Source organism: Bos mutus, chromosome 7 (assembly GCF_027580195.1).
Source record: "Bos mutus isolate GX-2022 chromosome 7, NWIPB_WYAK_1.1, whole genome shotgun sequence".
Taxonomy (NCBI): domain Eukaryota; kingdom Metazoa; phylum Chordata; class Mammalia; order Artiodactyla; family Bovidae; genus Bos; species Bos mutus.
The window spans coordinates 98,336,914-98,349,580 of NC_091623.1; the positions used below are offsets into that span (position 1 = coordinate 98,336,914).

The 12,667-nt window shown below is 46.4% G+C and overlaps 1 protein-coding gene across 1 annotated transcript in view; it reads right to left on the reverse strand.

Annotated features, from left to right (window-relative positions):
* Window positions 1–12,667, reverse strand: part of DPYSL3 (dihydropyrimidinase like 3) — a 117,535-nt gene that overhangs the window by 23,956 nt on the left and 80,912 nt on the right. Inside the window, 4 exon segments of the mRNA XM_070374570.1 lie at window positions 3,359–3,439; window positions 4,522–4,583; window positions 6,573–6,737; window positions 9,419–9,603. Coding sequence (XP_070230671.1) covers window positions 3,359–3,439; window positions 4,522–4,583; window positions 6,573–6,737; window positions 9,419–9,603 — 493 coding nt within the window.

A 12,667-nucleotide genomic window follows, 5' to 3' on the forward strand; every position in this document is an offset into this window, starting at 1 on the left:
ATGGTTGGATGGCATCACCAACTCAATGGACATGAGTTTAAGCAAGCTCTGGGAGCTGGTGATGGACAGGGAATGCTGGTGCGCTGCAGTCCACGGGGTCACAAAGAGTCGGACACAACTGAGCGACTGAACTGAACTGAGGCTTGAAAAAGTGATGCTGGAATAGTCTAACCTAAAGATGGTCCACCCACCGCCTGAGCTGCTTTTGTAAAAGTGCAGACGTCTGCTCTACCCAGGCCTCCCCAATCAGAATATACAAGGTAGAATCTAAGATTCTGCATTTGAATAAGCCCCTCAGACTCTCATGCTTCAAATGGATGGTTAGAATAAGCAGATTCAGCATTTAACCAGACAAAATAATGCCTCTAAGTACAGCATTACCTGACTTAGCCTTTTGGGCAAATTCTATTTAACTAGGGTGTGGATCTCTCTACCCCTTGTCACTGATGGCTAAATTCCTCAGACTTGGCTGGCTTTCTGGAAGAAGCAGATGGCTAGGTTAATTGGAGCTGGCACCAGTCCTCCGCAGCAGAGCTGCATTTTTGCAGACATTCATGGTCAAGCACGGAGGCCAGTTCCTAGGAACCTCGTGCTGGTGACACAGGAGATAAAGGAAGGAGTGAGCTGAACAAGGCTGTATCTCATCCAGAAACTATGAGATGCTTAGAAAGGAAGGGATTCCTTCTCACTGGAAAAGAACACTTTTTGTTTTTTTATGTTTTTATTCACTTAAATATTTTAGGAAGTTGGAGGAAGTAAGATGCATTTACTATAAGCAACCAAGAGAAGTAAAATGGTCACTGCTTCCAGCTCTACAGAATTTGACAAAAGGTCAGAGGCTGACACTGCCAGCAGAGCACCTCCACTTTTCATTCTTCCTTCCCATCAAAGCTTGGACTGAATACAATTTCTTCTTCCCAACTCTGGTGGGTTTTGACTCTGAACTGTTTCGTGAAGCCACGCAAGGGATGAGATGCTCAACTAAGGATCTTCTGTCTCACACAACACCCTCACTCCTACCTTGTCCAAAAGTGTTAGGACAATGCACGGGATGAAACGTACTCGAGCAATGCTCTCTGAGCACTCCCATCACCAAGCCAATTTTTCCAGGATACACTTGACCGACTTCTACCTGGACCTCCCCACTCAGGATCTCTGGAGCTCAGAGAATCCCAGAGATCATTCTTTGAGCTCCACAGTTGATTCTAGAGCACTCTTCTCATTGGGATGACCTATTCCCAAAACCATGGGGTCCCTACAGCCTGATGGTTAAGAATAGCCTGTAAAGGCCCATGGATGCCACCTGATGTGAGTGGGGGAAGTGTGGGCTCTTTGAGGTACTGATCACTGCTATAATTACATCCCAGTTTCGGCTGCTCCATGAAGAAAGGGACCCTGTCTTTTTCACCTTCCCTCTCCAAGGCTTGGCACATAGTAGGCATTCAGTAGGTATTTGTTGGATGATTGGCTAAAGATGCTATTGAAACTTTTGAAAATGTCTCTTATTGGTACGCATAGGAAATATTTCTTCTCGCTCATTAGTCACTTTGCATAAAGTGCAGCAAGAAGCTCTGAGCACAGCAGCTGCCTCCATTTAAACAAGGTGATAAAATCTTTCATCTCGAGCTGAATTTAATAAACACACATGAGAAACTCATTCCAATGGGGGAAAAAAAATGCCCTTATTCTTTTCCTGAGGAGAACAGATCTGCCCAAGGTGGGGGAAGGGTGTGGGTGGAGAACACCAGAGCCACTTCTGTGCTCAGAAGCCACAAAGAAAGCTGGAAAGGGGCTGAGAGTTGGAGCCTGTCTGCCTCCACAGAGTCAAGCATGAAGAAGCAGGGAGTCTGGCTGCGAGGGATCTGGAGGGAAGGCTGGGGCATCTGGCCACTCCCCTGAAACCTTGGAGGATGGGGAGGAGAGAAGTGACAGGCCCAACACCTCTGGGATGCCTCCCACGGGAGCAAGGCATTTGGAGCCTCCTTGGAAAGTGACTTCATTATCTGGGTGTGTGGGGGGCATGGGAGAAGGCTGTCAGGGGCCCAACTAATTAGCCTCGTTGGTCATAAAGGAGTGGAAACTGCATGCTGAGCTCACCTCCTCCCCTGGAGAGACAACACTGAGTCTGAAAGCCTGACAGCTGCAGCCTGCACAGCTCGGGTGCTGGTCTCTTCAGGAGCCTGCAACTGGATGGGTGGAGGGGCGCCTTCTCTCCATCTCTGGGTAGAGATGCCCACAGAGGCATACCCTCTGAGAGGCTAAGACTAAGTTCTCTCAGTTACTAGCTGTGGTCCCTGGGCCGGTGACCTCACCCTTCAGAGCCTCAGTGTTCTCATCTATAGAAGCAGGGGGAGGCTGGTGCCATCTTGAAAGGGTTGGGTGAAGACCTGGATGGGAACACACAAGAGCCCTGACCAGGGCCCGACACACAGCAGTGAGTGCTGTCCAATGGGACCTGTGGCAGAAGCTGAGATGAGGGTGGGTCTCAGTGTGCCCCCACACCTCTCCTGACCACGTTTGCCACGTCCTGGACAACCTCTACAGCACAGCCCGAGCACTCAAGAATGCTGGCCTGCCTCTGTGCTAACTCCCTCTAGAGCCTAGTGCCTGGCACAGAGTACTCGGGAACACTCTCAGGAAGAATGAATAAAGCACTCTTGCTGTTAATGTTATCAAATGGACTGAGAGAGCTGGCACTCCTTGCTGGCCGCCTCCTCCCAGCGGAAGCCAACCCTGAACACTTCTGAGATAAACAGAACCCTGGCGAAGATACATCTGTGCATTGAGCCCATTAAGCACCCCAGGAGATGGAGACAGAAGTGCTTTCTACTTCCTTACAAACGATCAGTTTGGGCCTTGGGGTCTTGCTTTCATCACTCTTTCCTCGGGTTGCTCAATATGATTTCTAGGAAACCAGTGGGACATCTGATCCCCACAAGACACGAATTCTTCATTATCTAAGGCCAAGAGTTACGCAGTCCTGGATCAGATTTCCGGCTTCTGAGAAACGCTGTCTTAAGAGTTTTTCTTTAGGACAGAGCGTGTCATGTAGCTCGGACTCACTTTCAAAACAGAATAAGCGATGCTCTCTCACCAAACGGCCCAATGTGAGAACCTCCTCTGCCAGAAGTCTGCCTTGGTTCCAGACACTTTATTAACATCTTCGATTGATACTTCCTCCCTTGCTTGTCTATTTGCTGTCATACTTCCTCCTCCTAGACTGTGAGGTCCTTGAGGGCAGGTTCTGTTTTTAGCACAGTGCTTAGGAGGGTTTAGAGCTTGAGAGCTCCGGCAACACTGAAGAAATGAGAAAATAAATGGGAGGTAGATGCTCTCCTGAGGAGCCGCGCCTTGTTACCTGGGCAATGATGTCCCCGTTCTCAGCGTGCACCTGGGCGATGGCCCCCAGCTCTCCCAGACACGTGAAGATCTCATACAGCTGAAACAGAAATGAGGCTTTGTCACCTTCACAGGACACCACGCTTTTAGTTAACCGTGTGCACAGGCCCGTGACTAGAGTGGGAGCTAAAATAAATGGGGTTGGGACCTCCCTGGTGGTCCAGTGGGTAAGCCTCCACACTCCCGATGAAGAGGACCTGACTTCCATCCCCGGTCAGGGAACTAGATCCCACATGCCACAGCTAAGAGCCAGTGCAGCCAAAATAAGTAAATAATTAAAATAATAAAATAAATGGGATCAACTAAAGGAAATAAGTGACCGGGGCAGACATACAGACTAACGGCAGACACACAGACTAAAACATGCATCACCAAAGAGACCAAAGAGGAGAGCTAGTCCAAAGGAACTTTAGGAAACTGTCTATGGAAGGAAAACCTGTCATGTCTCCTAGGCAGACAGGGAGAACACCTAACAAAGTGATACTAACCCCACTGTCTCATGCACACACTTTAAATGGAATTATTTCCCACTAAGTTCAGATAGTGCTTCAAAATCCTTCTTAACACTCTCTACAGGCACTGCAGCCAGCCAGAAGCGAACTCAAAAGCTGAAATCTCTATCTCTTAGCCTCTCAGGGCAGACCACTCTTCATCTCCCTGCTGGGAAGTATAGGAATTCATGTTTTGTATTTCTTCTGAGAAGTTAAGGTTTGTCTAAAACAAGCACACCCCATGCATTTCATAGGAAGAACGTCAAAGGCAAGCTGGTATGATGAGCCCAAAGAGCAGATGGCCCTCCTTTATCCTGCAAGACTGAGCACTTATACTTCCCCTGAACTCCTGAGAGGTGTAGAATTTGTTGGGTAGATGGAGATTTAGACACACCCTTCCTCTTGTCCTTTTAAGAAAGTTGCTCCCAGTGGAAATTCTAGCTCCCTTGCCCCTGGCACCCTGCCTGCTACCTTACTGCAAACGTAGCATGGATGGTGAGGACTTCAAGAAGATGTCTTGCCCAGCGTTCTCCTACACGAACCACAGTGACTCACGTGCCAATAGCCAAGGTCACCAGCCACGACAGGAAACCCATCCAGAGACCCCAAACCACACATAGTGGGTTGTTACCTCCGTGTTGGACACTTGATACCAGTCCTTGTAGGCCATGTAAACCATGAAGGAGTTCACCCCTGCAAGAGAGGAGGGGAGGGGTAGACAGGAGGACAACGTGGTCATCATCTTGTTGCATCCTATGGTTCCTGCCTTGAGAGCACCACAGGCCCCCACCCTGTGCAGAGTGGACACATCCCATCCTCCAAGAGCACTTCTCTATGTCCTCTACTCTGACAATTCCTATGATGTCATAGCAGTCTGGTCTCTTCTTCTGCACCTCTTTTCTGCCTCCCCCTACACTGTTCCCAGACCAGAGGGTCAACAAGCCTGAACACTGCTCAGGGCAGCATAGTGTTGAGAATCACTGCAGCACACCAGTTGTGTACACTCACTAGGAGTGACGCCACATTCTAACCTCTTGAGCCTCGGTTTCCTTGTCTGTAAAATGGAAAAATAATTTCCATTATTATGAAGCACCATCCTGCTTCATAAGGTGGTTGGAAACTTTAAATGAGATAACACATGCAGAGCTCTTAGCACTGGCATATGTGACCTCCTGGGATCAGTTGATTTTGCTCTTTGTGAATGTCAGCTCTCTACCAGGGCTGGGCAGGGTGTTGGGTCTGAGACAGAACTGAGATCTAGAGCCAATCCCCAGGGAATTAACAGAACTAATGTGCAAAAATCAAGGTTCAACCTGGGCTTACATACCTAAGTCATCAGGGTAAAAAGGAAAGAGCCATTTAATTTCTCCCTCCAAATACACTATTCATAGATTATTTTACAGAAATAGGTAGGACTGGGGAATAGACTCATTCTGAGGAAAGGAGAGTAACTTTGGTCTTCAACCATGAGGGTCACTTCAGCCCACAGTGCTCCAGGCCAAAAGCAGACTATAATCTGAGAACTTCCCCACCCAGAGGAGTGCAACTCAGGGCAGTTTTCCCAACACGACCCTTCTCACAAGCCTCGGTAGTATCAAATCCATTCACTTTTCTACCCTAGTTGAGATGCATGGTGTGGAAGGAGACACAAGAGTGGCAAGAGGTTAACCTCACCCTCTGAATCAGCTAGGACTGGGCAGAGTTTGAGGGTGGGAGAGGGAAGTGGATGGAGAGCTCCTTCCTTGAGAGGTAATTCCTTCCCCTCACCCCAGCACACTGCCTTCCACTGCACTCCTGGCCTTTGCATCCAGACTGCTCGCTGAGAACTGTATTATAAAATTAGCATTTTTTATAATATTAGTATTAGTACCAGTATCATAGTACGAGGACTTAGCACTAAGATGTATTATAATTAGTCTTATACCATTACTGTTATGACAATCTTCTGCATCTTGTGGCATTTATCCTATCTCTCTGCACGGGTCTGCCTCCTTCTGCCCTGGCTATTCAGCAGAGGCCATTCCTCCTGCTCCTGCAGGTCCTCCAGGCCCGCTTAGGATGCCCAGTAAAATGCACGTCTGTGTGCACGTACGGGGGCTGGTGCATGTGTGAAACAGCTGACCAGCAGAACACAGAAGAGTGTAAAAAGACAGTGGGAGCCTACATCATGTACTCACGGGGAGGACATGAACACACACACACACACATGATTTAAGCTTCTATGAACACATCTTTCTTCCCAGAAATGTCTTAGCCTTTTCTGAGGATGCTCTTGTTGTATAAAAGTAACGTTTGGATATTCGGACTAAAAATGATAGACATTAAAAATTTCTCAGTTTCTAAGCGCATATGTACAACCTGTGACCTCTCCTGATCTCAGTTTCTCCATCTGTACAATGGGCAGTATTACATGGGGATTCAGAGAATGGACTTTGGGGAGATCTACTGCTTACTAGCTCTATGATCCTGGGCTACTTATTCTGAACCCCAGGTTCTCCATCTGGATAAGGATTCCTATCTCACGGGGATCCTGTAAGGAATAAGTAGGATGGCATAAAGTGCCTGGTTCACAGAGGTACCACTCCATCCAGTATTCACGCTCAAGGTTCCCTGCAACCTAGTGAGTGGAGAGCATGAGAAAGACAGACAAGGGGGAAGGGAGGAGGGTGTGTCCACACTCACCTTTGTCCTTGATGAGGCCCTGCACCTCCTGCTTGACGCTGTCGTTCCAGTGGGTGATGTCCACATGTAAGGAGTAGTCGCAGCAGCTCTTGCCATCGGCCCACTCCCGCCACTTCTCATAAGCCTCCGTCAGGCTGGACTCAGGCTCAGGCACCACATGGTCAACTGGACAAGAGAGGCCCAATGTGGGCGGCTCACCAACACAGCCTTTGGTCCCCTCTGTACAGGTCTGTCCTGTTTGCTTAGCTACAACGGCACAGTCTCTATCTCTTGAGCATAGGGTTAACCTCAGAAAGGGGTCCTGGGTGGTTTCAATGGTGGTTGCTGATGATTCAACCATTACTTAGCTATGTGATCCTGGGCAAATGACTAGCTTCTCTAAACTTTGGTTTTCTCACCCTTCTATGTGGAGTGGGGGACGGGGATACCACTCCCTTCCCTCTAAGTCTGTGAAGAGATTAAATGGGAAAAAGCATGGAAAGGGCTTCACATGATGCCTGGCACAGAGTAAGTGCTTGGTAAATGTTAGCTATCAACTGATGAGCTCCTACTATGTGCCATTATTGCCAGTAACTGGGAGTTACTGCTGGTGATCAAAGTTGGACTCCTTCCCTCTAAGGCCAGAAGGAGGGTCTTTAGAGTTATGTCAGGCCACTGGACAGTGACATTTTCACGCCTACTGCTATAGGAAAGAGCTGGTGTCAGGTAAGTGAACCTGATGCTTAGCCCGCAGATCTTATTTTCATGCAAACTTCTCATCAAAGATATGGTTTCTGGGACTTCCCTGGTGGTCCAGTGGGTTAAGAATCCATCTCTCAATGCAGGGGACACGGGTTTGATTCTTGGTTGGGGAACTAAGATCCCATACGCCATAGAGCAACTAAGCCCGCACACTGCAACAGTGAGCCCACGAGCCACCAGTAGAGTCCGTGTGCCGCAAGGAAGGTACCAAATGCCTAACTAAGCTAAATAAACAAATAAATAAAAAGAATGCAGTTTCTCTGAGGCCCAAACCTACTCTTGCAGTACCTGCCATAGTGGACGATGTTTTTAAAAAGAATAACATTTACACCAGTAACACTGGTAAGGGTCAGACAAACGTTACACTTTAATTGCTCCCCATGTCAGTTGAGAGAAAGTGTGAACTGGAACAACTTTCCTAAGAACAATTTCGAAATGTGTTTCAAAATCCTTGACGTTTTTCATACCTTAAACTCAACACTTATTCCTGTGCCTAAAAATTATCCTTCAGGAGATAAATATCCCTGAACACAAAATCTGGGTCCTCAGGATATTTGCCACTACTCACATATTTATGCAAGTGAAAAGCTGGAAACAAAGTTTTACAGTAGAGAAGCTTAGTTAAATACATAAATCATGATACCTTCATAAAATGGATGTCGTAAGTCTGTTTAAAATTCAGTAGAATAAAAATAAATGAATGGAAAGACATCCATGACATATTAACTAGTGAACCTATTTTTCTTAAACAGAAAAACTAATACAGCCAAACTGACAATGAGGTGAGATTTATGTGTTTTTTTTTGTGTGTGTGTGTGTGTTTTGCATACTTAGGGTGTTTAATTATCTAGAAAGGACACAGACACTTGTGTGATTCTCACATGCTTTCCTCTCTTTTCATGTGGAGCTCTGACTCTCCTGCTCCCTGCCTAATGCAGAAGCCCAAGCCTAATGCATATGTCTAGGACTTTGAACAGGTCCAGCTCCCCAGCCAGATGGCAGAAAGCCAGGCCAAGATCACTCATTTCCTCAGCCTTCTAGCACAGGCAGCCCAAGTGCACTTATCTGAAAGCAGAGGCCTGGAGCTGTGTTATTGTGTCTGGACCTGCACCAGAGCCTTTGTAGGCAGGCAGCTGCTGAGAACTCGGCTGGCTTCTTTCCCCTGGCTGGACAAAGGCTTCAGGCTCCCAGAAATGCACCTTTTATGGCCCTGATGCCATTTTCCTGGGTTTCCACACCCCTAGCTGAAGCTGAACCCTACTACTGCTCCCGTAGAAAGGAAGCAAAAGACAGTGATTAAGTCTACGACTCAGGCTATTCTGATTTCTTGGGTGGATGTATATTTCTTGGGTGGTAACAGTGCTCTTGCTGACCAAGCTGGGGGCCAGGGCTGGGCTGGGGCCAGTTCACTGGAACTTCTTTGGGACAGGAACGAGTGCCCTGGAATGCTATCTCTTCAGTAATCCAATGGCATGCAACTTCCTAGGTTTCTTTGGAATTGCAAAAGTCACCAGAAAAACAAAGTAAGGGAAACAACTCCCTGGCTTGCCCAATCTTAGAGCTATGAATTGGTCACAATACAGCACAGACCAAATGACACGAACCACCACTGAAGCCTCCTAAGTTCTCAAGAACCGCCTGTCACACTGTCATTCTCTCTGGGATACTTCTCAGCCGTGTTTGCACTGCTCTGCTCATACCCTCTGCCCCTCCTGCCTCACACCCAAGCGGGAAGTTCTGCGATCACCTTTTGCCCAAGGTCCACAGCTTTTCAAGTCCACTTTCCCCAGGGTCTGGCCCAGAGATGCTAAGTGCTAATTCCCCACCCATGGCATACTCAGCCCCTGCTCTAAGGCAGACAGAGAGTATGCTGCTTTCAAGGTGATGAGCCTCCTGCGTCTCTTTATGCTGTTACATAAAGAGCTGCCAGTGTCCTCTCTATTACCAGCTTTTCTCAGGTCTCGCCAGGCAGAAAGTCTATTCACTGAATTGAGGGTAAGTATATGAGTTACCACCAGAGAGCACTGCGGTTAACACATTAGTTAAACTCACTTCTTAGGACCCCTAGCACGCTTTCCAAGAGTGTGTAAATTTGTGGGACTTACTGATCATGGTGGTGCCCCCCGCTAAGGCAGCCTTGGTCCCTTGGAAGAAGTCATCCACTGTGGTCATGCCTTTGTATGGCATCTGGAAGTGAGTGTGGACATCAATGCCTCCAGGGATCACCATCTTCCCATTGGCCTCGATGGTCTTCACTCCTCCAGGGACGATCAGATTGTCTCCAATTTGCCTGGTGAGATAGGGAAACAACCAGCAATTTAAAAGAAGGACTTCCAAGACAAACATGGTATTATAAGGATTTTAAAAGTTGTAACCTATGTTTATCAAAGTAGTCTTTCCAAGTGATTCACCAGCTTAGCAATCTAGAAACAAATAATAAAACATTTTTTATTATAAGACAATGAATATGTGTTAACCAGCAGGACCTTGTTGTTTTTCTACTTTATACATAGTAGTACGTATCTGTTAACCCCAATTCCTAATTTATCCCTTCCCCTCTTTCCCCTTTGGTAACCATAAGTTTGTTTTCTGTCCATGAGTCAGATTCTGTTCTGTAAATAAGTTCGTTTGAATCATTTTTTAGAGTCCCCATACAAGTGATATCATATGGTACTTGTCTTTCTCTGTCTGACTTACTTCACTTAGTATGATAATCTCTAGCTCCATCCAGAAAGCAATTTTTATAGACATAAAACAATCCAGTATGGTGTTTGGTGAGACCATGTGTCCTGGGTTTGACTGTGGCTGGACTATAGGCTGTGTAATGAATATTTTAATAAATGTTTTTATTGTGTGTGCTTAGTCACTCAGTCGTGTCTAACTCTTTGCAACACCAAGTACTGCAGCACACCAGGCTTCTCTGTCCATGGGGATTCTCCAGGCAAGAATACTGGAGTGGACTGCCATGCCCTCCTCCAGGGGATCTTCTCAACCCAGGGATCACACCCAGGTCTCCCACATTGCAGGCAGATTCTTTACCATCTGAGCCACAAGAAAGCCCAAGAATACTGGAGTGGGTAGCCTATCCCTTCTCTAGGAGATCTTCCGACCCAGCAATCAAACCAGGGCCTCCTGCATTGCAGGTAGATTCTTTACTAGCTGAGCTACCAGGGAACCCCAGTGTTATTATTTTCATTTAGCTCTTTATTCAAGGGTCAGGAAGAACATTTGCAGAAAGATTGAACAGCTGTAAAATAATGAACTGTTAGAAGAGATTGAAGGAGGTGGTAAAGAATCATTTTAAAGAACAGGTGCATGAACTCTGCTGTCTAAATGGGTTCGTCTGTGCTCCTAATGACAAATGGAATATGTGTAGGGCATTCCCAAGTCCATTCCCACTCCCAAGTCCATCCTTCCCTGATAGCTCATCTATCAATCACAACCAATGGCAGAGGAAGCCAAAGATGCAAATGCTTACACCAGCTGCTTCTGTGTGGTCAGCAGCTCAGGAGAAGCTTCAAGCCAAGGAAGTGGACTGTGATCACCTCCACCAGACACAGCTTCACCCAAGAAGCTTCAGAGCATCTCAGGGAGGCAGAGAGGGGCAAACTGGGGTGGGGAGGAAGCCAATGAGCAGGCCAAGTGCACACTATACAAGACATGTGACAAATACAACTACCCTTAGCACAACGTAACCTCATAGACCAAAAACGTGCAGTTCACATCCTTGATATAAACATCCAGTTAATTCCAGGCAGACTCAAGACTCATGAGGATCTACATTATTATGAACCATCTCCTACCTTGCAGACACATGGACCCGCTGCCAGTGGCATGAACACTTTCTGCTTTTGTTTATGCCCAGCCAAGAAAGACATTCTCTTGGGGCAGTAAGAAGTCTTCCACTGGTTTGACAAAATGTAAGTTCTACAACTAAAATTAAGCTTTCCGACGTCCCTAAGATTTCACCCTTACCACATCACCACTGGGCCATTCCAGAGTTACCACAATTCAAAACACACTGTGGAAAAAATGCAGCCTTGATGGTAATTCCATTCTAGTCCAGATACTGGCAAGTGTTCCCATTTCCCTCCCTTACTGATTCACCTCTGAGGGAATTGAGAACCAAGAGCGGGAAGAGTTGCCTCTTTTGGGGGTGTCTATGTAGGCACGTTTCCACCCATTTTTGACAACTGGTATAATACCTAGTCCCAAAGAGAAATGCTTTCCCCCACTTTTCTCCACTGAGTCAATCAAGGTCATAATAATCCTTGAAGGCTTAGCTTCCATCTCCCCTCCTTGGTCAAGTTTCTACTGACAGCCAGGTATAGTACTGAAGAGTGTGGCTCTGCCCTGCATGTGGGTTCCCCTGGCTTCACAATTGTGGCTCTGCTAATGCTCACTTTATGATTTAGGCCAAGTAACTTAACCTCACCATGTCTCAATTCCTACATTTGTAAGATGTAATTTTAAAAAAGCCTTCTTCATAGGTCTATTGTATAGATTAAATGTTAATTTGTGTTAAGTCCATAGAACCCTGTAAAGCACTTAAAAATTTAATAAATATCAGCTGTTATAAAGTTATAACATTATAACTATAATGTTATAATCTCACACAGTCCTCTTGTTCCTCTGAATCTCATCTACTCTACTAATTTAATGCATGATATTGATATTATTGGGCCTCTCTGGTAGCTCAGTGGTAAGAATCCGCCTGCCAATGCAGGAGATGTGGGTTCCATCCCTGAATTGGGAAGATTCCCTGGAGGAGGAAATGGCAAACCACTCTAGTATTCTTGCCTGGGAAATCCCATGGACAGAGGAGCCTGGCGGGCTACGGTCCATGGGGTCATAAAGAATTGGATATGACTGGGTGACTGGGGACACACACACACATTGATATTATTGGGTAAAGTCATGTGCTTTGTATGAACAGACATATCATTTCCCCTAAAAGACTGTCAGGTCCCTGGGGGAAGAGAGTTGATTTGGTTTCCAATGACTCTACCATGGCATGTGACACAGTACAGGTCCATGGCCTGAGACAGCTGCTTTGCACACAGCAGGCACTCCATCAACCCTCACAGGCACACAACTCTGTAAAAACTGAAAGGAATTATTTCTGTTTCAAAGTTCTCTGGGTTAAGAAAGTTGCCGAAGATATATCAAATTATAGGATTAGATGAAAATCATGTTTATACACTGTTCTCTCCACCACCAACACACACGTTGGATGGTTAAATTCCTTCTATAACGTCCTTGGCAAGTGGCCTTCCGGTCTATTTTAATAGTGAAAGCAAAGAAGATTCAGTTTATATATTCACCTGTGGTAGTAGATGCCTGAATCACTGCAC